This window comes from Meles meles, chromosome 16 (assembly GCF_922984935.1).
Source record: "Meles meles chromosome 16, mMelMel3.1 paternal haplotype, whole genome shotgun sequence".
NCBI classification, from domain to species: Eukaryota; Metazoa; Chordata; class Mammalia; order Carnivora; family Mustelidae; genus Meles; species Meles meles.
This window is the reverse complement of record NC_060081.1, coordinates 69658413-69684509: the sequence shown is the minus strand read 5'-3', so window position 1 is coordinate 69684509 and position 26097 is coordinate 69658413. Positions and strand designations below refer to the sequence as shown.

The 26097-nt window shown below is 50.7% G+C and overlaps 1 protein-coding gene across 16 annotated transcripts in view; it reads left to right on the top strand.

Annotated features, from left to right (window-relative positions):
* Positions 1–26097, top strand: part of ZMYND8 (zinc finger MYND-type containing 8) — a 127208-nt gene that overhangs the window by 8642 nt on the left and 92469 nt on the right. For 15 of the 16 annotated variants that reach the window (XM_045980454.1, XM_045980459.1, XM_045980460.1 and 12 more), the window contains one exon: positions 1167–1237. In XM_045980454.1, the coding sequence (XP_045836410.1) occupies positions 1213–1237 (25 nt within the window). In that variant the 5' untranslated portion in view covers positions 1167–1212. Of the gene's footprint in view, positions 1–1166; positions 1238–21659; positions 21775–26097 lie in introns of those variants that run through there. The other variant, XM_045980447.1, reaches the window with a different exon arrangement.

Sequence of the window (26097 nt, the reverse complement as noted above, 5' to 3'; positions counted from 1 at the left end):
TCAAGACCACGGAACACAGAAGGGACATTCTAATCCTTCCTCTCTTGCTCAGCCCTCCCTCCAGTCCTGGCTTTGAGTCTTCCAAATGGAAAATTCCGGCCGTATCAATTGGTGATGCACCCATTTTCTTCATGGTGAATCACAGGCTGATGGAATTGCCGCTAAGAGTGCTTTGCTCACATTCTTACCACTTCCATGTCAGCCTGAAGGCCTGGAAGTTTCCAGCACCTCAAACATTTTGCACCTGTAAATGAGCAGAACTCTACTGGCTTGCCTGGAAGGGGGGTGGGGGTGTGTGTGTGTGTGTGTGTGTTGGGGGACACATGAAGTGGTCTGTACTCTATTCAAGGGGAGTTCCAGCTGAGAGAGTGAGAGAAGATTCTGGTGGACCTTCCCAGCCAAGAGGCCTGCTTCCTGCTACCCATCCGCCCCCAACCCCCATCTCTCAGCCTGTCTTTTAAGTAATCCTTCCTCATTCCACTTCTGTGGTGGGGGATAATTAGTCACAGCTCAAGAGTGCTGAATGCTTTCTCTAAGTAAGCCATGCGTGCAACAGAGAGGAAACATCCAGGGGATGGGGGTATGGACACCCCAAGCCCAATTCCTGGGATAAGTGGTTTGAATGTTCTGAGACCAGGCCTTTTGCTTCTAACCAGGGCATATTCTCCCACTTTGCAGTTTAACCTGTATATATGTTTTAACGGTTCTGCTTCATTGGGAGATTGTAAGAATTAGGCGGGAGGTCTGGGAAGTGCTCTCTGCCTTGCAGAATTCAGAGATCAGACTCTGGGTACCTTGCGAACCACCTGCAACCTGAACCTGGTGTTAACAAGGAGTAACTTGTTTACTTGCCGGCTGGGTTCTCATTGGCCCACGGGGGCAGATTGTAATTGTGTGTCTAAAAATGGGCTTTTTTTGCATCCCCCAACAGCATGACAACTGGAATAGTAATTTGACTTAAAAAAAGAACAACCTAGTGGTTTGAAGAACTCCTTTAGGAGTCTTAGCACATTGTTGGAAATCCAGTGTGGGGGGGTTCCCCCCCCAGCCCTGCATAAGGATGGGGGATTGTCTTCAATGTGGGTTTGTTGTTAGAACTTAACAGCGGCCCCCATGGGGCAAGTTCTCAGTCTACCTAAACGTGAACATAATTTGCTCTGTTTCAGCTTGGCCGAAGAGGAAATAAAAACTGAACAGGAGGTGGTAGAGGGCATGGATATCTCTACTCGCTCCAAAGGTGAGTAAAAATCTTGTATTATCTATTCCTGAGCAGAGGAGGAAATTGGAATTTCTTTTTCTGGTTGTCGTCGTGCAGTGAAGTGTGGCTTCAGCTCCGTGGCTGTAACACTCCTCCGATTTTGAGAGGAAACTTTGATGGATGGGCCTAATTTGTGGAGAAATCCCTCTCCTTTTGATTTCCTTTCCCTGTGTGTCTGTGTAGGTCTCTGCCTGTTGGGGGGTGGGTATAGGGATTGTCCCCTCAGTAAATGTGTATCATGACCCAGGGGGAGGGTAGCTGGCTGCCTCTCTGCAGGGTGACTTTCAGGAATTCACCATTTAAATAGAGAATGTTCTAGAAGCAGCCAGAGTGTCCAGCTGCTGCTGGGTTTCTGATTTTAATAACAGGCCTCTTTGGAATCGCGGAAGTGAAACAAAGTTGGCTCACTTCCTTGGAAAACGGTGGTCTTGGTTAGAGATAAAGAGGAAATGTAGGACTTTCTGGAATGCTGGGGCCAGTGTTTGCATTTAGGACAAAAAGTTAGCAAATTAGAGCAAACATGGTTGTTTTAATTCGGAATCTAGACTCCTCAAAATCATCATCTTCTCTTTTTTTTTTTTTTTTAAAGATTTTTATTTATTTGACAGAGATCACAAATAGGCAGAGAGGCAGGCAGAGAGAGGGGTAAGCAGCCTCCCTGCCGAGCAGAGAGCCCGATGCAAGGCTCGATCCCAGGACCTTGAGATTATGACCTGAGCCACCCAAGCGCCCCTCCTCAAAATTTTCTAATTGTGGGATCGGTACTTTTCATCTGGTCTGTGTGAGGTTGTAGGAGGCTTCCCAGAAGGAAGTAGTTACTCAGTTTTTGTGTTCAGGGTGTTTTTAGGAATGAGCTACTGGAGCATTTCCACATCTTTGGTTGATGAAAATGCTCATTTCCAAGCTTCATGGTTGTACTGAGGTGAGGATGTTCCTTCGACAAGTCACTGAGTGTCTGCTCTGAGCTGAGGGATACGGGGGAGGTAGGGTGGGCTGGGGGGAGGGTTATTAGACTCTGCCAGAAAGATTCTAGATCTTTCTAGAATCCAGCCAGAGAGCATTAGAAGAAGTGGCTCCCTAGAGGCATCTAAAACAACAAAGCTTTTTGAGGCTTTTTATATGATAGCCCTTTCATTTGGCGCAAAGATGAGGGTCAGATAATGAGGGCTGTGAAGTGGAAGCTGGCTGTTGTTGGGGCCTGGACTCACAGATGGGGCGGCATGGTTTGGCGGGGTGTGTGGGGGTGCCCTAGGTGAGAAGGTCAGGCTGCCGGGGTGGGTGGTCTGTGCCTGGGGAGTGGGGGAGGGTGTGCCTACTCAGAGAGCTGCAGCCTCTTCATCGCAGCCCCTCCCCCTCCCCCTGCTGGGCCAGAGGCACCTGTAATGCTCAGGAGAGCTATGGGGAAGTTTTGAGCAAGGAAAGAACCTTCCCGAAGAGGGGTCTTGAGACGGTTTCTGATGAGCGAGCATGTCCCATTCCCCTTGCAGTCACAATGGAATTGGGGACAGAGAGACCAGAGAGTGGGACATGGGGATCTTTGTCCTCCCTGGGCTCCTCACTTGCACACTTTCTGTCTCTGTCCCTTCATGTTCTTAATCTTTAAAATGGGTTGTTGGGTCAGATTCTAAGATCCTTCCATCTTGGGCTTCTCTTGTAGAGGTAACGCTTACTGACCGTATTTACGAAGGCTGTGTTTGTATCAGGAGCCTTTTCTTGAATTATTTTAGTCTCCTTAGGAGGTGGGAGGTGGTGTTCCCACTTTGCAGGTGAGGATGCTGAGGCTCTGCTAGCAACCTGATAGTAAATATTGGATGGGGTCCAACTGAGAGCTACCATCAAGGCGGTGCTTCCTTCCTGGGCACTCAGTGCTTGGAATGCCCCGTTGGTCGATGTGGAGACTTTTCTTCTCTTCTCTCTCTCTCTTATTTATTTATTTGCCAGGGAGGGAGGGACGGGGGGAGAGAGAGAGAGAATACCATCTTGTGTGCACAGGGGTTGGGCGGGGGCAGGGAGCAGCAGCCAGAGGGAGAAGCAGATCCCCTGCTGAGCAAGGAGCCCCATGTGGAACTCATCCCCAGGACCATGACCTGAGCCAAAGGCAGATGCTTAACCTGCTGAGCCATCAGGCATCCCTGTGGAGACTTTTCCCAAAGGGTCATACTCAGGGATCATCCATCGGGGTGGGAGGCCCGCTTTCCTCAGACCCCCGACCCTGGGTGGGAGAGCCCTCCTCTCATCTTTCAGAGTCCCCTGGGTGCTCCTGGGTCTTCACCAGCTTGTATTTCCCAGTGACTGTGGCACCTGAAGGGATGATCCCCCTAGGTGCTCTTGTTTGATTGTCCCACTCTCGTCCTCTCCCTACAGCAGCCAGGGTGCCTGTAGAAGATGGATCAGATGGGGCTCATTTTGCGAACTCCTTCCACTGACCTTCCAGTGCTCTTCGGCTCAAGTTGGAGGTCACTGTGGCCTCCCTACCTGGGTCAACCCATTTACCTTCATTCACCCTCTGACCTTCTGTTGGGAGTCTACCAGGTTCTCTCCCCGACTGCGCTTCAGCTGCCCTACCTCCTTCCCCTCTGGTCCCTCTGGGGGGCCCTGTATGTCCTGTGTCCTTTGCCGGGAACATGCCGCTCTGGGCCCTGCTGCCTCTTCTTATCTCTCAGATTCATCATAAGACCCCCTCTCCCAGAGGCCTCTGTTGGCCACCCAGTCCGGAGGAGCCATTTCGTCATTTTCTGTTATATTTTTAAAAAGTAACTTGTAATTTTAGAGCGGTTTTAGGTTTCTGGATAAGTCGGGAAGATGGTGCAGTGTTCCCATGTCACCCCACCCACTCCCCGCATAACCGCGCACACTGGCACGGTTGATGGGGCTCTGTTGGTATGTCCTTATCAACTACAGTCTGGGTGTTGTTCAGTTTCCCTTGGGTTTTCTGCTGAGGTCGCTTTTCTGTTCTGAAGTCCCACCCAGTAAACCAGGTGACATATAGTTAGGGCTCCTTAAGTCTTCTCTGAGAAGGCTGTCAGTTTCTCAGACTTCCCTTGTTTCTGGTGACCTTGAGAGTTTTGAGGAGTACTGGCGCCGGTATTTTGTGGGATGTCCTTCAGTTGGGGTTTATCTGATGCCTTCCTTACGACTGGACTCCGGGGGACTGGGATTGCAGGTTTTTTGGAGGAAGAGCACCGAGTAAAGTAGCATTTTCATCATATCGCATCATATCAAGGATACATTAAGAAAAAAAGGATTTATGCATTTATTTTTAGAGAGAGCGCAAGGCGGGTGGGAGGGACAGAGGGAGAGAGAGAATCTTGAAGCAGACTCTCCACTCATCGGGGCAGGGAGGGAAAGATGGGGAGTCCAATGCGAAGGTGGGGAGTCCAGTGCGGACTTGATCTCATGGCCTGAGCTGAAATCAAGTCAGCCACTCAGGCTGCCCCTCATGGTACCTCTCCCGGATGTGCTTTCTTTAAACTTTTTTTTTTTTAAAAGATTTTATTCATTTGACAGGCAGAGAGGCAGGCGGGGGTGGGGTGGGGTGGAAGCAGGCTCCCTGCTGAGCAGAGAGCCCAACACGGGGCTCGATCCCAGGACCCTGAGATCATGACCTGAGCCGAAGGCAGAGGCTTAACCCACTGAGCCACCCAGGCGCTCCCCGGGTGTGCTTTCTTGCTGGTGCTGTCGATCTTGACCATCTGTCTGGCCAGGCCAGGCCGGGCCAGGTCACCAGCCTCCTGTGCCGGATTCTTCATAAGGAGATCACGACGGCCACCCACACCTGCTGAGTGGGGGTGACATTGTACCTCCTTAGGCCAGAGCTTGTACCCAATTTATTTGGAACTCTCCCCTTTGAGAGATTTGTCCCTTTTGCCCAGTTATTCGTTACTCAGTCATTTGTAGCAGCATGACAGTGTTACTTCAGACCTTGGGTTGTATCCGTGCGGCTTCTTATTTTGTTGCTCCAGATGTTCTAGCTCTAAGGGGGTGCCTGGCTGGCTTAGTCGGTGAAACGTGTGACTCTTGATCTCAGGGTTGTGAGTCTGAGCCCCACGCTGTGTGTAGAGACCATTTAAAAATAAAATCTTTTTCTTAATTTTTTTTTTAAATTTTTTAAAGATTTTATTTATTTGACAGAGAGAGAGATCACAAGTAGGCAGAGAGGCAGGCAGAGAGAGAGGAGGAAGCAGGCCCCCCGCGGAGCAGAGCTGGATGTGGGGCTCGATCCCAGGACCCTGAGATCATGACCTGAGCCGAAGGCAGCGGCTTAATCCACTGAGCCACCCAGGCGCCCCAAAAATAAAATCTTTGAAGAGATGGTCCGGCTTAGGCCGTGAGGAGCCCTTTCATTAGCTCCTGTGTGCGTCCCTTTGTTATCAGTGGGGTTGATGGGTTGGTTGACTAACTTGACGGATTGAACGCTTTCTCCTTTTAGCCACTAAAAGATGCAGTAGGCTTATCTTGTATATTTTCTGCCTCCACCCTGGATTTAGCCAATTTCCCTTGGGTACCCTGGTTCCTTTGACTGGAGCGTAGCATTGGAAACCAAGCTCTGGTTCCTCAGTGTGCTTGTTGCTAAGGAGATGTCTCTGTTTCTTGGTCCTCTTGGCCAACAGACCAGGGAAACATCTGTGTGTATACTGACCCGTGTGTATACACACGACTCTTAACGATTTCTCTATCTACATTAAACTGAACATGAGTTCGTATACTTGTCTCCAGTTCTGATCCATGACATGTGGATCATTGCCGCGTTCTCCTCTCTCTTGTCTATAACCTCTCACTCCTGGGCTGAGAAAGCTGCCTCTTAACCATCTGCCATGCGTTTACTGCTTTCTGGTACATTTTAACTCTTTTTTTTTAAAGATTTTATTTATTTATTTGACAGAGAGAGAGATCACAAGTAGGCAGAGAGGCAGGTAGAGAGACAGGAGGAAGTAGGCTCCCTGCTGAGCAGAGAGCCCCATGCGGGGGCTGGATCCCAGGACCCTGAGATCATGACCTGAGCTGAAGTCAGAGGCCCAACCTGCTGAGCCACCCAGGCGCCCCCCATTTTAACTCTTAATCATCAGTGTACAGCTTGATAAACTTAAACACACCTATACACTTGTGGGACCACAACCCATAGATCGAGAGAATTGAACATTTATGGCATTCCAGAAGGTTCCTCAAACTCACTCCAGATTTTCTTCATAGCCCTCTCTGTGACCTTGTACTTCCTATTTGTTTATTAATAGTCTCCTCTGTTGGAATGTAGGCTCCCTCTCTCTCCAGACTCTCTAGCCTGTGGTGTTCAACCACTCCCTTCCATTTGAGAAGTGGGGTGGCACAGAGGTTTATTTATTGATTTTATTTTATTATTATTTTTTGCAATATTTTATTTCTCACAGAGTGCACAAGCAGGGGGAGCAGAGGGAGAGGCAGACTTGTGCTGCTGAGCAGGAGCCCGGTGAGGAGGACTCGATCCCAGGATCCTAGAAAGCAGACACTTACCGGACTGAGCCACCCATGTGTTCCAGTATAGAGATTAAAAAAAAAAAAAAAAAAGGAAAACAGCCTTTTCTGGAGCCAGACTCCTCAGGTTCCCAGTCTGGCCTGCCCCTTGCCTGGGTTCTTCTTCTTTTCTTTTTTTAAAAGATTTTATTTATTTATTTATTTGACAGAGAGAGAGATCACAAGTGGGCAGAGAGGCAGCAGAGAGAGAGAGAGAGGAGGAAGAAGGCTTCCTGCCGAGCAAAGAGCCTGATGTGGGGCTCTATCCCAGGACCCTGGGATCACGACCCGAAGCCGAAGGCAGAGCCTTTAACCCGCTGAGCCACCCAGGTGCCCCGTTGCGTGGATTATTCTTTATGGTTCAGTTTCCTTTTATCCGCGGGCTTGGTAGAACTAGAGCATTGTGGTGAGGACTGAATTGGCTCACATACATGGAGGGCTCAGAACTGGGCCATAGTGTGCGCTCAGAAGCGTTAGCCGGGATTAGAATCCGAGGAGGAGGAAGAACAGTGAGCTTGTATTGATGAGCCTGCCAGGTGGAAGCCTTACTTACCACCTTCTACTGTTTCCCCCATGTAGAACCTCTAGGAAGGGGGTGTGGAGAATAGGGGAGTCATGCCCAGACTGTGAAGTGTTGGAGGCTTCCCAGAAGGCCGGCTCGGATAGGCTTCTTGTCCTGTTGGCCTCTCTGACATTTGAAGAAAGTTTGTCTGTACCCGGCTGGGGCTGATTTTCCCAGGGCCCTTGCTGTGGTGGGGAAACCATGAGGGGGAATGGAAGGGGTCCCCTGGTTTTGAGGATAACCTTTCTCTTCCCCCAGGGACTGCCTTGGGTGGCATTCTTTTCATGGAGCTGAGCTCCTATCTTGCAGGGGTGGGTGGCCTTGGTGACGGGGTGCTTTTGTGTCTAGACCCTTGGGTCAGGTGCGTGGATTGCACTCATAGAGGCCTGGAGCCATGCTGCGTGGCCGAGGTGGCTGAGAGCTTAGGTCGGCAAGGTCAAAGTGGGATGGTTGTAAAGACTGACTGATCTCTCTCATCAGTCCTGATTATCTCTAAGTCCACGGTGGGATGACCTGGACCCAGCGAACGTGTACTGACTTCTCTAGCCTGCTGTTCCCGACACTATCCAGTCAGGATTCTTGGGTTATGAGCCAGGGAAGCCAGTTCTGGTTAATGTGAGCAGGAGAAGGATGGATGGAAGGTGGTCCCTTGGCTCACAGGCTTGGTGGGAAGGCCGGAGGTCCAAGGCTGCTTTGGGGAGCGGAGCCAGTGTATGGCCTCCTCACAGTCAACAGGAACAAAGTCCCCTGGGAGAGTCGCTCCCCTGGTTTCGTGCATCTGGCCTTTGGCCAGGGAAGGGCTGGTGTCTGGACACCTGGTCCCACCAACTGCCCCTGCTAGGGAGGAGATGGTTCTTTAGGAGGTGACGTGGCCACTCCGGCATCTTGGGAAACTGGCACCGTCATTCCCTACTTGTAGGTGGAGAGCGGGCCCCGAGCTGTGCTCTGCTTGGGACATGCAGAAACTCCAATAACTGACTCACGATTCTATAATCCTATTCCCATATCTGGTCCTTGTGGCCCTTCGGGTTCTCTAAGTTTCAGTTTGTACACCCATGACACGTACCCATTTATTAACGTGAGTAATCCCCAAGCCAGTCACTGCCATTACTCCAGCCTGGGCATTTACTGGAGCCTTTTAGTTCTCTGGAGACAAAGCTTTCGAGCTTTTGAGATGTCAGGTTGACATTTGTATCCGAGGGTAGCGATCCGGAAGAGGCTCAGGCACAAACTGGAAGTACTGTCTAGATGTCAGGTGTGTTGGCCAAGCTGGTGTCTTCTGAGTACTTACTGGGTGCCAGGTATTTTATGCTATTCTATTACTTCATTGGATTTTTTTTTTTTTAATCAAAGATTTTATTTATTTGTTTGACAGAGAGAGATCACAAGTAGGCAGAGAGGCAGGCAGAAGCAGGCTCCCCGCTGAGCAGAGATGCCCGATGTGGGGCTCGATCCCAGGACCCTGAGATCATGACCTGAGCTGAAGGCAGAGGCTTAACCCACTGAGCCACCCAGGCGCCCCACTTCGTTGGCCTTTTGCAGTAACGCTGGGATGTAGATGTGTCGTTATTCCCAATTTACAGCCAAGGAAACAGAGGCTCAGCGGGATTAATGGGGTGGCAAAGTGGAGAACTGGGGTCAGGTTTTGTCTTTTTTTTTTTTTTTTTTAAAGATTTTTATTTATTTATTTGACAGACAGAGATCACAAGTAGGCAGAGAGGCAGGGAAGCAGGCTCCCCGCTGAGCAGAGAGCCGGATGTGGGGCTCAATCCCAGGACCCTGGGATCATGACCTGAGCTGAAACCAGAGGCTTTAACCTACTGAGCCACCCAGGTGCCCCAGGTTTTGTCTTTTGAGTTTCGACCTCTGTACATAGCCAAGTGCTCTATCCCAAGGGTGCTAGCTAAGTCAGATGTCTGCAAGTTAGATGAGTGAGATGAGCTGACTTGGCGCCTTGGGGTGCTGGGCCTGTCCCTTCTCCAATGCGGGAGTGTACATCCATCCGATTGCTCACCAGCAGGACTCTGGCTCAGCCGGTGTTGCCCGGATCTACCCCCACTCCGGCTCCCCTCCCCCCCCATTAGAACACCTGACTTGGAGATGGGGTTGGTGCAGGTCATTTTCTCAAAGACCACGTGCAAACCCAACAGCACACATCTCCAGGTCAGAAGTGGCTTGTCATTTTGCATTCTCTGCAGGAGACTGCTCACAGCAAAGTTCCTTGCAGGATTTTTGGCCACACGAGGCATGACTCAGAGCATGCCCCTCCAAGGCCAGGGACTTGAAGTCTGAAGAATGATGGTCTCTGGGAGTTCACGTCTCCATACAAAGGCTCCCCTGTCTGGGCTGCTTGCCTCTTGATCCTGCTCTGTGTGCATTTTGCGGTAATGACTGTGGTGTGTGAATGCCAGACTGCCAAAGCTGAAACCATTTTTAAAAATGTCTGTGTAATGTCACCCGCACGAGGGAATGAGCCACTTGGAAACCGTGCACAGATGCAGCGGAAGCCCGAGATATTAAAATCTTGAACAGTGTCATTCTTGCTGAGATTCGCCTGGGTTAGGGATATGTTTTCTGAGACAGGATGCTAGAGAAAATAAAATTATAGCAATTTGCTAACCAGCCCCAGACCTTAATTAGTACAGGATCCTTGTTCTCACTGTTGTATGTAAATGAAGACTGTTTCACAAAGGGATTGTTTATGAGGATGGCTATGAGATAGAGACCTTCTGTCATTTTTTTTCCCCCCAAGGAAACTCTTTAAGAATGTTTACGGTTATATTTTCTTAAATCACAGTGTGATGCAGCAGTACTGAGAATTTTCTTTAAAAAAATGAGCATCAGTGGGGCGCTTGGTGGCTCAGTGGGTTAAAGCCTCTGCCTTCGGCTCAGGTCATGATCCCAGGGTCCTGGGATCGAGCCCCACATCGGGCTCTCTGCTCCGCGGAGAGCCGCTTCCTCCTCTCTCTCTGCCTGCCTCTCTGCCTAGTTGTGATTTCTCTCTGTCAAATAAATGAAATATTAAAAAAATGAGCATCAGTATTTTTAACTCTGTTTTGGCTCTTCTGTAGCCCAAGAAGTGCCATCCCTGTACTGTGCAACGGAAAGCATTTATTTGTGAGTTAGATGACCAGACTGTTCCTCTCCTAGGAAGGTTTAACAGGTCCCGGAACTCTGCAGATGTTGGAGAATGGCTTTCCAAATAAGAAATCTACCCTCTCTTGGCAAGAGTGTCCTAGGCTGTGCATCTGTTCGTGGGATCCTGTCGCCCTGTGTGTGCAATTTTGTTTTGTGGTTCACTTGTGGAAAACTTTGTGTTTGCCCCATTTTTTTCGGGGGGGGGCATTTCTGAAGCCTGACCCATGCTATTATGTTTATGTGACTTCTGTTATTCTAGAAGACTGTGATCTAAAATGGACTGTTTTCAACTTTAGTTTAAAAAGAACCATGTCCTTTTTTTGCTCTAAATGCTTGTAGCATTAAGGTACCAGGTCTAAAGTCTTTGAGAGATCCTGGCCCCTTTTTTTGCCTGAAGCTTTCAAATAGGTTTCTTCTCTTGATGGTGGGTCCTTTACCATTGACTTGAAGGGAGCAAGTTTGGAGAGTCCACGTCTCCTAGTGGGGGTGGAGGGCAATATCGTAGGGCCTTACTGATCCCTACTCCTAAGTCCTTCTACCCATCTCCAGCTTTCCTAGGAACCTAGAAACCCAGAATTTCACAGACTTTAAGGAAAAAACAAAAATTCAAAACCAAAAGCTTTATTGAGATACAATTCACATATTGTACACATCTCCATGTTAAAGTACACACTTCAGTGGTTTTTAATATGTTCAGAGTTGTGCATCCGTCACCACGATCGATTTTTAACATTTTCCTCATCCCAGTAAGAAACCCCATCCCCATTAATAATCACTCCCCATTGTCCCTTTACCCCAGCCCCTGACAACCACAAGTCTGCCTTCCGTCCCTGTGAATTTGCTTCTTTTGGTTGTTTCACATAAACGAAGGCACAGAGTCTGTGCCCTTTCATGTCTGACTTCTTAGACATGATGCTTTCGAGACTTACCACACTGTAGTGTGTGTGAGGACGTCATTCTTTTTAAGGCTGAAGAATGCTCCGTGTGGGTATATCGTGTTTTGTGTTCCCACTCATCCGTCCGTTCATAGAAATTCCACTTGTTCCCACTTTTTGGCGACTCTGAGTAAATGTCAGTGTGAAAATTTTGTACGCGTTTCTGTGGGGATAGATGTTTTCGTTTCTCTTGGTTATAAATGTAGGTAGGAGTGGGGTTCTGGGGGTCCTAGGGCAAGTCTCTTGAACGTTTTGATGAATGTTGAGACTTTGGAGCACACGGAAGGGTCTCCCATCTACCCTCTTGTTGACGCTGCGTGCTTTCTACTTGCCACTCTCCCTGTGTCTGGGCTCTTCGAGGCCAGATTTCTTACAAGAAGTGTCTGTATTCCTGTCTCTTGGGTTCCTCCCCTCCCAGTTGGTCCTGCTAGCTCCGTTGTGCCTTCTGCGTGGTCCCTCCATGTGCGCGTCTTACTGAGCATTCTCTTTGAGCTTCCTGCGGGCGGAGGTTCCTGGAGACTCAATGCTTGTTGCTTTTTCTGGTGGAGTTTTCCATACTTCTCCACCTCGACCTGACAGACGCATTGGACGTTGCCCTTCATCCTTCTCCTGGAAACCGTTTCTTCCTCTTCTTTTACCAACTCGGTCCTGGTTTTCCTCCCCTCTTCCCGGCCCCCTCTCTGCTCGTCAGCCGTTAGATGTTGGCGTTGTAGAAAGCTTGGCCCTGGCCTCCTCTCTCCCAGCATGTTCTCTCCCTGAGTGATCTCGCCCACATTCATAGCTTTGTGACTCACACATTTTTTATTTCCAGCCTAGATTTTTTTCCTGAGTCATGAGGCAGAGAGGGCCAGCGGTCTACCTGACCTCCCTACCTGTCTGTCGTTCATGGGTGTCTCAAACTCAGCCTGTCCCAAGCTGGTTTCACATCCCAACCTGCTCTCCTGCTGCCCACCCCTCCCACCCTCAACAAAACACCTGTTCTGCGGTGATGGATAAAGTAGAGATAAGTTCTCTAGGTCAGAGATAAGGGACTTAATTCTTCTGTCCTTTTGCCTTTTTTGAGTCATTTTTTTTTGTAGTTAGGTCCTAAATATCATTCTGTAGGTTATCCCTCTTGGACGGCAGTGGTTTCTTAATTGGTCCTTAGGTCTCTGTGCCGTCTACCTCCCAGTCCTTCTGAAAGGAGCATCTCCTATTTGAAGCCCTTAAGTGCTCTCTCCTTAGTTTGAGGCTGAAGATCAGAATCCTAAAATCCCCCCGTGTTGGCCTCTGCCCTCCCTTTCAGCTTTCTACTGAGAAAGCTTGGGCCACAACGATCTTTGAGATTTCGGAGAGAGTGGCATCTCGAACCACAGAGTCTTTGCTCCTACCTGGGAGATCTCCCCTCTCTGTTCTCCTAACCTCCCAGCCCCCCTCCGTCTAAGGCTCCAAATGAGGGCGGGTCCTGCCTTTTGTTTTTCTTGATCCCATTATGGCCGGTGGGTCTTTTATTACCACCGGGCCTGTTCTGGTTGGTGTGCAATAAATATTTATTTTGAATGAATGAGTGAATGGCTTGACTTTGTCTGTTAGATGCATAGAACTTTTATCTTGGAGAACGAGTAAAAACAGCCTTTCAGCTAGAGAGGGTGGCTTTGTTTCCAGCATAATCCGTGCCTGGAAATAATTACCCAAGCTCAGATGTCTGCTCTCTCTGAAACGATTGGTGGCCTGTCTGTCTTTCCCCCCAGGGACATAGCACTCTTTGAAATGGCCTCCTTCCCTCTGATTTCTTTCCTTCCCGAAGTATTAATACCACTCTGGTAAGGCCCTTTCTAAAACACAATTCCGATGGTCCTGCTCTCCTGCTTGAAATTTCCAAGGACTCCTAAAGACTACAGTCTTGAGCAGAAGAGAGATTCAAGGCCCTACTTCCTGTCCTTTCTAGGCTTGGGTCAGCATCCCTGCAGGCCTGCCATGCACTTGGTCCTCTACAGCCTTCCAGCCCAAGTGTGGACCCTGGGATAGGTCAGGTTCTCTCCTGCTCCTCGCTGAGGCACACCTTTGCAAGTCCTTCTGATTTGCTCTCCTAGGGGACTGCCTTGCCCTCACCTTCTCCGCATGCTTGGGGACCCACGCCCTTCCACCCCTCCTTCTAAGCCATCATTTACACCTCCTTCCGTGGAGTCCTTTGGCTTCCAAATCAAAATCACCCTGGAAAGTCCCTTAAATTGCCCAAGAAGGTACAGTAATCAGCTCTGATCAGGCATTCTTATACATACTAAAGGCTTGAGAATTTTCAGTCTAGGCTGAGGAAGAAATCAAACGCAAGTCCATCAACCTGCCTCTAGGCATCAGATCATGATGCCTTGAAGACACCTGGCAAATCCCTCAAGTAGGGATGGTTGGAGGATTTAGGAGGTCCTCTCTGCTTGCCTGTCTGGCTGGCTCTCTTGTCTGCTTAATACAGAGCTGCTTACTGCTATGCTGTCCGCTCTGTGTGGCTGTTTACATTTACACTGATTAAAATTTAAAAAAATTAGAGTAGCACCAGCCGCATTTCAGTTGTCCAGTCGCGGCGTGGAGCTGAGGCGGTCGGATTCGGCAGGCGCGGGTGTAGAACGTTGCTGTCCTTGTCGGAAGCACTGTTGGACAGCACGGCTTTGGAACTTCAATACCTTGGGTGGGTGCTGCGCTGGGTGTTGCGGGTGAAAATAACCTAGTCAGGGATTGGCGAGCATAGAGTATGCGGAATAAATAATTATGACATCAGGGATGAAGTTTTGCTCGATCAGACTCTCTTGGGCCTCTTGTTTTTTCCAGAACCTCTGCCAAGAGAGAGCCTGGCTATCTCCTGTATTCGCAAGTTGGCATTTCTTGTCCAGGCTCCATTGAAGCGACTTTTTGCAAGGCCCTTTGGCATCGCGACGTGCTAGCTGGAGGCAGATAGCGCAGGGTGTGCTGGGCCCCGTCTCCCCGGCCTCCCAAAATAAACCCTCTGTTGTCGAATTCATTTACCTGTGTGTCTCTTTGCTTGGCACTAGGTCTGTACCAGGTCTGTCTGTCTGGGAACACTGCGGCGCTAGTGATTTATAGTAGCTGCTCAGTAAGTGTTTTTTGGGTTAAAAAAAAAAAAATCTTCGAAGAAATATCAACTCATAAAGGGAAGAAAATGGATCACTGGATTTTTTCCGTTTCAAACGAGAAAGGCAGTGCATCTCTTTGAGACATAGGCAGGCCATTCCAAGGACCCAGAGTGGGTCCCACAAGACACACCAAGAAGATCCTTGGCCTCCGGCAGGATAGGAATCAAATACAACCAGGAGGAAGAGAGCCCCGTTTACTGAATAGTGTGAGTGATAAGAGTAGAGCAGACAGGGTGTCTGGGAGACTCCGAAAATGAGAGGTGAGTCTCCCTGCCGCTTGGGTTTGGGGGTTTACACTGGACAGGGGTCCAGGGTAAATGTTCCTTTAGGAAACTAGGGTAGGGTCCCATCTGGGTGACCAATAGAATGTTACTCCTTAAACCACCCAAGGCAGGGGTATTGATGCCGGTGGTTTGTTCGAAACTAATGTCCTCCAGCTTGAGATTCGGTTCTTCTTAGATATTTTCAGGTGTTTTGGGGCCTAGGATGAAACTCTGAGAATGATTCACTCTCTTGCTTCCCCCTTAAGATGGGGACCTCATTTCTTTGGTTGACTCAGATGCAAGGTGAAATGTAGAACAGGGTAAATAAATGGGGCCTAGCAGAGAAGCAGCAGAGAGAGAGAGAGAGAGAGAGAGAGAGTCTTTCCAAACTGTTTCCTCATCTCATTTGTAACTAGGCAAAGTATACACAAAGCTAAAAATCTTCTTAAGCGAGGTAACTGGTGTTAACAGTTTGATGTATTTTCAATTATCCTTTCTACCCCCTTATAAAAATATAAACTAACTTATACTGTAGGGGTGAAAATGTTCTCTCTTCTTCTAGATTCATTGGCATAAGACAGATTAACAGGATGAAAACAAACACAAGTTTATTAATGCATGTTCACATGACAGACCCAGAAAAACGGTAGCTCCGTGATATGGCTGAGGCCATTACCTGAAACAGACCCGTCTTTAGCCAAGGACAGAAGGTGTTGGGGGTGGGGAGTCCGTTAGGGGAGGTCAGGTGGTTATGCAGATTTAAGTCCTTGTCTTCTCCATGGATAAGAAGAGCTTTGAGAGATTTAGTCATTCCCCTTTTCCTGGTACTGCTGGGAAGATACTCTTATAAATGGAGGTTTTTCTGATGCCTGTTAAAACGTCTCTTACAAAAGGGTGATTTTTTTTTTTTTTTAAAGATTTTATTTATTTATTTGACAGAGAGAGATCACAAGTAGACAGACAGGCAGGCAGAGAGAGAGAGAGAGGGAAGCAGGCTCGCTGCTGAGCAAAGAGCCCGATGTGGGACTCGATCCCAGGACCCTGAGATCATGACCTGAGCCGAAGGCAGCGGCTTAACCCACTGAGCCACCCAGGCGCCCCAAAAGGGTGATTTTTTTACTTGGTGTTTTCAGAGCTGCTGCCCTGTTTGCAGGTTCTTAAAAGTAACCCACCTGAGTTAATCCTTGTGCCAAAGAGCTGTATTTTGGGGTGGCGAGTTCTGCTCCCCTGGGGTACCACAATGGGGCTGAACTGTCTGGAACTTGACTGTCCCAGCAAAGCGTCCCTTAGCTCTTCTCCCTGCATTTGCCTTGTCCCTCTCTGCTTTACTCTGCCTTTAAGAGATTTTCAAGGTGAGATTTAATTATCTTGACAGTTAAAGAATAATGGAGGCCCTGGCAAATGGCGAATATCGTTTTCCGTCCTAAGGGGGTTGGCAGCCCGAGAGGGATGTTTTGTGTGGAGACGGGGACCCTGTGTGGCTGGGTCTTCTGTTCCGTTGTTTTTTGTTTTTGTTTTAAAGATTTTATTTTATTTATTTGACAGAGATCACAAGTAGATAGAGAGGCAGGCAGAAAGAGAGAGAGAGAGAGAGGGAAGCAGGCTCCCCGCCGAGCAGAGAGCCCGATGTGGGACTCGATCCCAGGACCCGGAGATCATGACCTGAGCCGAAGGCAGCGGCTTAACCCACTGAGAGAAGCTAGTAGTCTGGATTTATTCTAGATGCCGTGTCCCCAAATTTTAAAATGTCGATGACTGAAATTTTTAAAAATGTGTCACCCAGCTGTGAGCGGACTGAATTCAGCCTGCAGTCCCTCGTTGGGCTACCAGCAGCCTGGGCGGTGGCTGTGGACTGATAGGTCCCGGGATCATGGTATCAGCTGTCACTAGGGCCCCCTTCCTGATGAGACTGACCTGGTTTTGTCCTGCATCTCTTCAGCCACCTCCAGGAACCAACCTAGCCGGACACAGCAGGCTGAAACCAGGTTGCTAGGTCTTGAGTTGGGGGACCAGACACGCAGGTTGCTGGGAATTGAACACACGTGTGTTTAAAATCTAGACTCCAGTCAAACTTGGTGGTGTGGGGACAGATTTAGGTTCTCTCAACTCAAACCCCGAGAGGGGGTTGGAGGGAAGATGAACCTGCCCTGCCCACACTTGGAGAGGTGCTCATGCTCCCTCTGGGTCCTCGCATCCCCTTGTGGGGACAGAATCTGCGTCCAAGCCCAGGGTTAAGGGAGGGGTTGAAAAGAGATCCTCGGGCTTTCAAAGGATCTGCGGCGAAAAAGGGCAAGAATCGGGACTAAAAAAATTTGGTTAAATGGTCATCACGGTGGGGGGTCTCCCAGCGGGGAGCATGTTTTCCCTGGAGAAAGTCATTCCCCCTCTTTAACTCTAGATGACTCAGAGACAATAGCTCTCCGCAGGAAGAATGCGGAGCTGGGAAATAGGGGGCTTGTGAAAAACCTCGTGAGTTCCCCCTATGGTCTCTCAGTAATTGTGTGTAGCTGGGCGGCCCCATCCCGCCCGGGATATAAATCCTTACTTAATCCCCTCCTTTTGAGGAAATGGGCTCTTTAGGCAAGAAACAGAATGCGGAGTACCTGTTGAGATGGGAATTTACTCTTCCGCAGCTCTGGTTTCTATGTTTTGGACCCTGAAATGGCCACATCTTTGATGTCCACTTCCCCATTGGCTTCATACCCCTCCGGCCTTTTTGGATTGCTGGGAGAAATTCTTAGAAAATTCTTAGACTGGGGACAGAGAACGGGAGTTTCCTGTGAGTCACGGCTGCTGGCACACCTCAGACCTTTGCTAACTCTATCCTGTTGCTCATTTACCTGGTCAGGTGTGTGCCCTTGGGGACACCTCCGAGCCAGGCCCCAAAACCAGGCCCTGTGCCACACGCTGGGCCACTGCAAAGAGAGACAGAAAAACTGAGATCGAGCTCACCTTCTGGAGGAGACACAGAAAAATAAGTGAATCAGGAAAAGAAGAAAATAATTTTCGATAATTTTCAGTGAGAGATCACTGTTGTGAAGACAGCAAGAACACACACACACACACACACACACACACACTCACACACACTCTCTCTCTCTCTCTCTCTCTCACTCTCTCTCTCCATGATTGTAAGAAGGCTGAAGGCTGCAGAGTCAGGTTTGAGCCAAAAGCTGAAGTTGCCAGGTATGGGAAGGTTGAGCACAGAGCATTTTAGATGGAAGCGTCAGCAAGTGAACAGGAGTTTGTCTTGTGAGAGGCCACTGTGGTTAGAGTTCAGTGGATGGAGGAGAGCAGGTGAGCAGCTGCGCGAGGGGCTGTAGGTCTGGATAACTGTTGGGTGTGTGCAGTAAGTCCCTCACTTGGCTTTTAAGGCCGGGGCTGCCCATCTTCTTCAGGTGTGAAGAAGGCTGCTGTTGAGGGCAGGTGAGTCAATTTCCCGGCCCGTTGGTGCTCAGATCAAGGAGGCAGCAGTGCAGGTGGGACTGACCACGAACGGGCAGAAGATGGGCAGGGGAGGAACACCCCTTTGCAGGGCACTTGCTCTGTGCCTGGGACCACGTAGGTGTGCATCCTGCAAGGCTGGGCCCCATAGTACCTTCTGCGGACTGCTAGCCTGCTAGCGATCCGAGGCCAGCCCTCTTCCGGCCTTTGAGAGCCTCAGTTGAGGAGGAGGAACCAGAGGGAAGAAGTTCTATGGGGAAGGTGGGATGGGGTACTGAGGGCCACCTGGACCATTGGGGTTTTTATCGGGGAGGAAATTGTGAGCCCGGCGGGGATTTTGAGCCTGGCTTGGTTGAATCTGTGCCAGCCAGAGGATTTGCTGTGAAAGTTTGTCTCTCTTCGGTGAACTGTCCCCCCCCCCCAATATTTTATTTATATATTTATTTGAGAGAGAGTGAGTGTGTGCACCAGCTGGGGGAAGGGCAGAGGGAGAGTGAGAAGCCGACTCCCTGCCGTGTGGCTCCATCCCAGGACCCTGGGATCATGGCAGCTGCTCAATGGACTGAGCCACCAAGGTGCCCTTCAGTGAACCTTTTCAGAAACAGTCAGGGAAGAGCTAGTCTGGTGCAAATCAGCGGGGAAGGCATGGAAAGAGTTCGGGAAACCGGTTTGAGCTCTCACAATAACGTGAGATGCTGTTTGTGGGACATGTGCTGTCTCCTTGAATTCTAATAACCCTTTTAGAAAGATTCTGCTGGTTGTCGCTGAATTAGCGTAGGCACAAAGAGACCAAGGAACTTGCCAGAGGCTTCACAGCTGGCAGGTGGCAGTGCTTTGAATCAGACGTAGTGGTGTGGCTGCCGGGCCCACACAACTGAACAGTGGTGCTGGGCTGTCGTTGGCCCACAGCAAGCACGTCCTCGGTGATAGAGAATTGCAAGGTAGCTCTGAAAATGGTAGGGAAGGCCGTTGACCGGTGCAGTGTAGGGCCCTGGGGTGGGAGCCCCGCTCCTGCTCAGCTTTTTGTCTGTGTGTAATCGATCTGTCTCACATACTGTGTGGAGTATATTTTCCATCCACTTGCTGTTGGCCAGCCACTTCCTCGTGGGCCTATTTTCCTCTGGGCCTCAGTTTCTTCGTCAGTAAAATGGGAATACTCAGTACCCTCTTGTAGAACCCAGCCTGGGAGTAAATACATTGATGGTGTTTAGAACAGTGCCTCCAAATGTCAGCTATTATTATTATAATTTTCTCTGATTGTCTTCCCTCTACAGTTCCCTGGCTAGGCTAGATGTCTGGGAGTTGCTCAGTGACTCGATTTGTTGACTCACTGGTTCCATTGTTTTCTTCTGTTTAAAATGTGCAGTCTGGGACATCAGGTAAAAATACTAGGCATTACATTCGCTCTTAATGGATAGAGATGCCTCTTTGGGTGGCGTATTTACACAAGGTCAGACCTGCCTGGCCGCTCACAGGGTAGCAGAAGCTTCTTGACACCAGGATCTCTCAACCCTGGCACTATTGACATTCTGGGGCTGATCATTCTCTGTTGTCGGGCGGCCGTCCTGTGCCAGGTAGGGTGGTCAGCAGCATCCCTGACTCCCACCCACTAGAGGCTAGGAGCGACTCCTTTCTTTTTCTCGTTGTGGCAACCAGAAATGTTCCCAGGCCTTGCCAAGTGTCTCCTGGGGAGACCTGGTGAGAACCACACCTCTCTGCTGTTCTGAACACCCAGGCCTCCTCCAGGCGGCTCCTGGCGATTGCTGGGGGCATGTCCTGAGCTGCTTCCGGAAATGTGCTGGGTGCCGGGGAATGCAGAGGTGGCCCATGGCATGGAGTGAGCTCCATGCTCTCATAGCCACTTAAAAACATTTTACATGGTTCAACATGTGAACATGGTCAGAAAGAACCGAAAGAGGAGTCTAGCGTCTCCTGATTTCCTGGGTGTGTTCCTCCAGGCCTTTGCAAACCCAGAGCCTACACAGCCCCAGTTTCTTTCACTCAAGTCTATTTCTGGCCTTTTTTCACTTAGATTTTGTTCCATGCCAGTACAGAAAGCCGAGATTTCTTCTTCGTTCCATTTCACGACTGCATGACGATTTTTTGCGTTTCGGTCTGAAATCCTTGCTGAGTCAAAGGATCACGACGAGCTAACTGTCCCCTCTTCCCCCGGGGTCTTAGCACTTTCCCCTGTTTTCCCTGAGGTGCCTTTCCAAGAGGCTAGCGCTGGGTGCCGCCTGGTTACCAGCGCCCCCCCCCCCCTTTTCATCTGAGCCTCCTCACTTCCCTTCTCTTTCCTCAACCCACTTTCCCACGTCAGCTGCCACAGACAAGAGTTGCCTTTTTATTTCCGAGCTGGCTCTCCGATGGCCGCAGTTCCCTGTCGCCATTTGAAAGCCACCCACCATCACCTGAGCTTTCTAGAAGCTGAGCTGCGCCAGGGGGGTGGGACCAGACTCAGCCCGGAAATTTAATGCAGACGGTCTGCGCCGCCACCAGAGGAGCCCTCCCCACACGACCCGCTATGTAGCAAAGGCCAAAGGCAGCCGGTTACTCCACACTTTTCTTTGTGGTGACTTGGCAGAGTTAAGGGCCTCAAACATGTACACACGTTGGACGCATGCAGCCTTTTGGGCCCGGGCCTGCTGCGGGGGTGGGTGGGGTGCAGTGGTTTCTGGCCTGAGGTTGGGCCCTGCCTCCCCTCCCCCCGCTTTGTGCGGTGTGAAAGAGCTTGGCATTCTCGAACCAGGAAATTGCTGTTGAGATGTTGTCGGTTTTCCAGAAGGCCTCATCCCTGCGGAGGGGGAGAAGGGGCTGGGTGATTGGAATTGCCGGTAGTTGTTGAGGGCAACACAGTGAATTCACTTGTAAATCAGCCTCTCTTCCCGGGCTGGCAGGCAATTTCAGCCCTGCCGCTGGAGTTTGGAGGCTCACCTTTTACATATGAATGTGCTATTTTTTTTCCCCGCCCCCACCTCGTCTGCCTGATTTTCTGGAGAGGGAGAAACACTGGGAAACCGGGTAGTGGGGGGATGGCTTTCTCGGCCCCTTGGAGAGGCATGTGAGAAGTAAAGTTAATTTGATAATTATTAAGGAAAAAAAAAAGCTCAAAACACCTTTCCATTGTGAACCACCACTCTCCCTTCTGGACTTGTCACTCCAGCCAGTGGCACAAGGGTGACTTGCGGCGTTTATTCCCACCCGGTGGAGTAAATGGCTCCTGGGTGAGTTGCGGAGGACTCTGGGCTTAGCCGAGCTGCTGGCTGTCGAGGGTGATAAATTAGAGCCGCGAGCCTGGGGACATTAAGGCGCGTCCCCTGCCTCAGACTGCCTCACTGCAGAGAGGTGAGGGTGACCTTCTCGTGCTGGGCCACCTAGTGCGTACGAGACAGGGGCTGGCCTGGTAAGTGGTGACTCTTAGCCTGTCCTCTTTGCTTCTTCCTCCTCCCCCTGGGAGAGGCTGCTGAGGATCCGGAAGCAGGAATGTCTGCCGTTGGAGAGCCTCAGTTCTCTGTCAAAGAGAGGGGAGGGCCTCTGAGCAGCAGAGCTTTCTCCATGGCAGGTAAGCGCCCCTTCCCAGGGTTCCCTGCCCCTCGCTAGCTTTGCCTCCGAGGTCCTCGGGATCCCTGTGACAGTGACATTTCCCCCCATGTTGAGAATGACCCTTTTGTTCCATGGCCTCATTTCCATCCAGCCGTTCTTTTCCTGGTCCGGGTGAGAAGTTCACATTCCCAGGCAGGCATTCCTTGGAGAAGCTTGCCTTTCCTGGAGGAGGCTGTGTAGGCCCCTCGGGCAGGCCGTAGCCTGTCTCCATGGGTGCGGTTCTAGACATTCCGCGAGTGAACGGATTACTCGTTTTCACTCCTGGGTTCCTCGTGGCTTGGGAATTACCTGCTGGAAGAAAAACACTGCCCTCTTCTTATCCCTGTAACTTCGCTCCCCGTTGTCTCATTTCTGCTCTAGGCCCGAGGGAAATTCCAGGCTCTGGTTTCATGATGATATACTTACTGGCTGGAGAGGGCTCTCCAGTTCCCGGGCAGAGGCCTGCATGGGTACCTGCTCTCTGTCCTTGGGCACCACGCTGACATGATTAGCCAAGCTGCGCTTTGCCATTTCTGGGAGAGCGGCGAGTGGTCCTGTGGGCCGTGGGCTCTGCAGAGGGCTGGCTGTGACCGGGAGTGCTGTCTGCGCTTGCCCTCGGGAGCCCAAGCCGGCGCAGGCCTCTGCTGCCGACCCTCCTTCGCAGCTCCGGGAGGCCAGCCCGACTGCTCACAGTCTGATGGAAATGCAGAAGTCCTATTCTGGGCTCGGTCCTGTCTCCACGTTTCCATAACTCTGACCTTCACAGGCGCTTCTGAGGAGACTAGGCCTGGTTTTGCAATGGGAGGGGTGGGGAAGGAGGTGGCAGAGGAGGAGGAGGAGGGATGATTGTTGGTTTGAAAAAGCGGCTATCATTTATGGAGTGCTACTTTTTGCCGGCATTATGCTGAGAGCCTCCCGTGACTGTACTCATTTATTCTTTTGTAATTCCTTAAGGTGCCCTGATCTCCTTTCTGCCAAAGGACAGAGGCACAGAGAGGTTAAGTAGCTTCCTTGAGCTGCACTGCTGGGACCCGGTTTCTCTGAATGTGCGGTCCAGCTTCCGGGTGGGGCGGCCAGCTGTCCCGTGTTGTGTGAGACTGTCCGTTTCCTTTGTGGCCCACGAGGCTCGTTTGTTGAGTGGGTTTCTCTTCATTCAGGCCCCGCAGGCTCTCCGTCCACATCATGAAGGACATTTAATGCCCACAGAGACACGCCAGAGGGCTGATCCTCCTGGGGAAGCGCCTGGCCGTTCAGCGGGGGCCCTTTCCCTCTCCAGAGGAGACAATTCCCTGTCATGGTGTGTCATTTCCCAGACTCTGGAGAATGTCAAAGGCGGTGACTCAGGTGCCGGATGTGGGTGGGGGTTGGGGTGCCGCCGTGGCCCAGTCTGGCAGGCCTGGATGCAGAGTGGAAGGGGGGGGGCGTGGGGGAGAGGGGTGCGGCAGGAGAGGAAATGACCACGCAGGCCCCCTGCCCCCACCCAGCCTGTTCTGTGGTCTGGGCCTCCGGCTGGTGCCACCATGGCGAGGTGAATGCAGTTCCTGGGGAATTCAACCACCCTGCCAAGCCCCAGGCCGCCCCCTGCAGTTGTGAGGGAAAAAGGCCCATGAGAGTGTGCTCGGACACAGACCCTGTGTGAGGAGGCCATCTTGCCACGGAGTCCAGGACAGCCTCTCCTCTGTGTGAGGCCCTGTGTGAGCCTCCTAGTCACATCACCTGGGTTCAAATCCCAGCCCAGCCTCTTGTGTCCTCTTGGGCAAGTGACTTAGAGGGAAGGTACACCAAAGGGATTTTGAACAAGGCCCTTATGTTGTATGTAATAAGAGAAAGCCTCAGCTGTTAATACTTGTGGCTCTGGAAAGCTAAAAGCCTGGGTTATCTTGACGTTCCGGTGTTGCTTAGGTCAGGGGACATCTCGGAGGGGCTGAGTGGGATTATTTCTGGCAGTTCACGAGACACAGGTTGGAGAAGGATCTCATCACATGCTTGGTTCCTAATACCCAGTAGGCCTTCCCATATTATTAAGATTTCACTGAAATGTCACAGGAGGGGAAAGTTTTGCTGTTTCCTGCTCCATGCCAAGCTGTTCTCCTGAGTCACCGCTCTGTCCTTTGCCTGGAGGAGCTGTCCTCCCTTGCCCACGTTAACTCCTTCAGAACCAGACCGATTTTGAGGGAGAGGGGTAGGAGGTAGAGAGGGTCGCTGGTGGGCCAGTCCCATAGTGGAATCGCGCCAGGCCCTGCTGCCTCACAGAAAGGACTTTCAGATCTAGGCTGAGCCATTTCCCTGGTGATTCAGACCACGGTGGCTGTTGTCAGCCTTCCAAGTTTATAGAGGAGATGCGTTTAGCAATAAATCCTCGTCAAAATTAAATCATTAAAGAAGGGAGGAAAAAAAAAAACTTGACTCAGCTTTCTGGAAAAGGTCCTACACAGGCGGCTTTGTTGCCATGACTACAGCAAAGCCCACGCCCACCATTCTGTCACCACCCGAGGCCTAGGAGTGGTCCGGTTTCTAACTCAGAATGCTGACTTCCAAAGGACTGTGAAGCCAGTTGGTGTTTCTCACTTCTGTCCTCCAGAGCCTCGCAGAGAGCCTCCGCCTTTGACAAATGTGTCTGTTGCTTGGGTCCCGTTCCACTCCTGCCCCTTGGACGCAGCCGCTGATCTCTCGTTAGCTCTGGAGGGAGTCGGTGTGTTTGTAGCCAGGAACAGAACTGAGGTTTTTGTGGTTTGCTGGGATGAGAAGGTTGGGGTCCTCTCCGGTACGGGCAGCCTTTGGTCGGAGCCCTCCTCGCTGGGCAGGACTCCGGTTTTCCCTTTGGTTTCCTGCTGGGCTTGGGCAAAATGCTGTCTCTGGCTTAAATTGCTTCTGTGTGTATTTGTCCCCTCTCTCCGCTGGAATTAATGAATTTCAGAGTTCAGAAGGGACCCTAAGGTCGTCTGGTTGTGTAGTTTTATTCTTTAGTGTTGATGACTCTCGTAGGTGGAGTAGGCGTGGCCTACCGGAAGTTGTCTCCTTGTACAGAACCGTGGCATGTGGTTTGTGGGTCCCTGGAACACGTTCATGCACTACGCAGGCGAAGTTCAGCCTGGTCCCTTTTTCCTTTCTCCCATTTTGCAGATGGAGCCTGGCGTTTTCTCCTGTTTCGCTGTCTTTGTTCTCCTGCCATGCCTCCTTGCCCAGCTTCTGCTCCCTAAGCCCCGGGCCAAGCCCTCAGGTGGCATTGGGGCAGGAGAGGAGGCGGGTTTACCAGTAGTGAATCCTGTTCCACACGCGTGGAAAAGAACTTTGATTGCCTTCCCCTAACACACATTCTAGAGCATCTGAAACCAGTGTGCTCCCTAATTTTCTGGAGGGCTCCTTAAACCACAGATGGTCAGGCTCTTCGTCTAGAGTTTCTGATTTGTAGCTCTGGTGTAGGGCCTGAGAATGTGCATTTCTTACAGATTCCCAGGTGCCACTGCTCCTAGTGTGGAGACTGCTTCCTGGGATCCGTCGTCCCAGGGGGTTCTCAGCTACGGGCAGGTAACTTAGATGCTCAAGGAGGGGCTGCTGTCCTTTCTGGCTCCCAAAGGCTGGCCGAGTGTTGTCTGTGCTGTGTGGATCGTCTGCCTTGTTCTCATGTTCTAGCCCAGTGATTCTTCAGGAGGCTGGTACCACCCCTCTGTGAGTGTTTGGGAAGGACGCGCGGGTGCCTTTTGCTGTCAGTGTGTTTGGGAGCACTGCCGGCAGCGAGTAGGAGGATGCCCAGGTGGTCCTTGCAGCGAGGAACGCTGTCCCTTCCAAAATCCAGTGTGCTCCATTAACAAACATGGAAACACACGAGTTGTTTTTGTCCTGAACGTGCCCTTAACTTTTCTGCTAATGTGTTTTTGCTCATGTCCTTTCCTCTTTAAAAATCTACCCACAGGGGCTCCTAGGTGGCTCAGTCGGTTTCTTTTTTTTTTTTTTTTTTTAACATTTTATTTATTTACTTGACAGGCAGAGACACAGGCAGAGAGGGAGAGAGAGGGGGAAGCAGGCTCCCCGCTGAGCACAGAGCCCGATGCGGGGCTCGATCCCAGGACCCTGAGATCATGACCTGAACTGAAGGCAGTGGCTTAACCCACTGAGCCACCCAGGCGCCCCTGACCCTTGATTTTGAGTCGCGTCGTGATCTCTGGGTCATGAGATCGAGCCCCATGTCACCCCCCCACTCCGCACGGGCTCTCTCTAAAATAAGTAAATCTTTGAAAAAAGAAGTGAATAAAATATCTGTCCTCAAATGAAACAAAATGTAACAAGTATCAAAAGTGTTGCC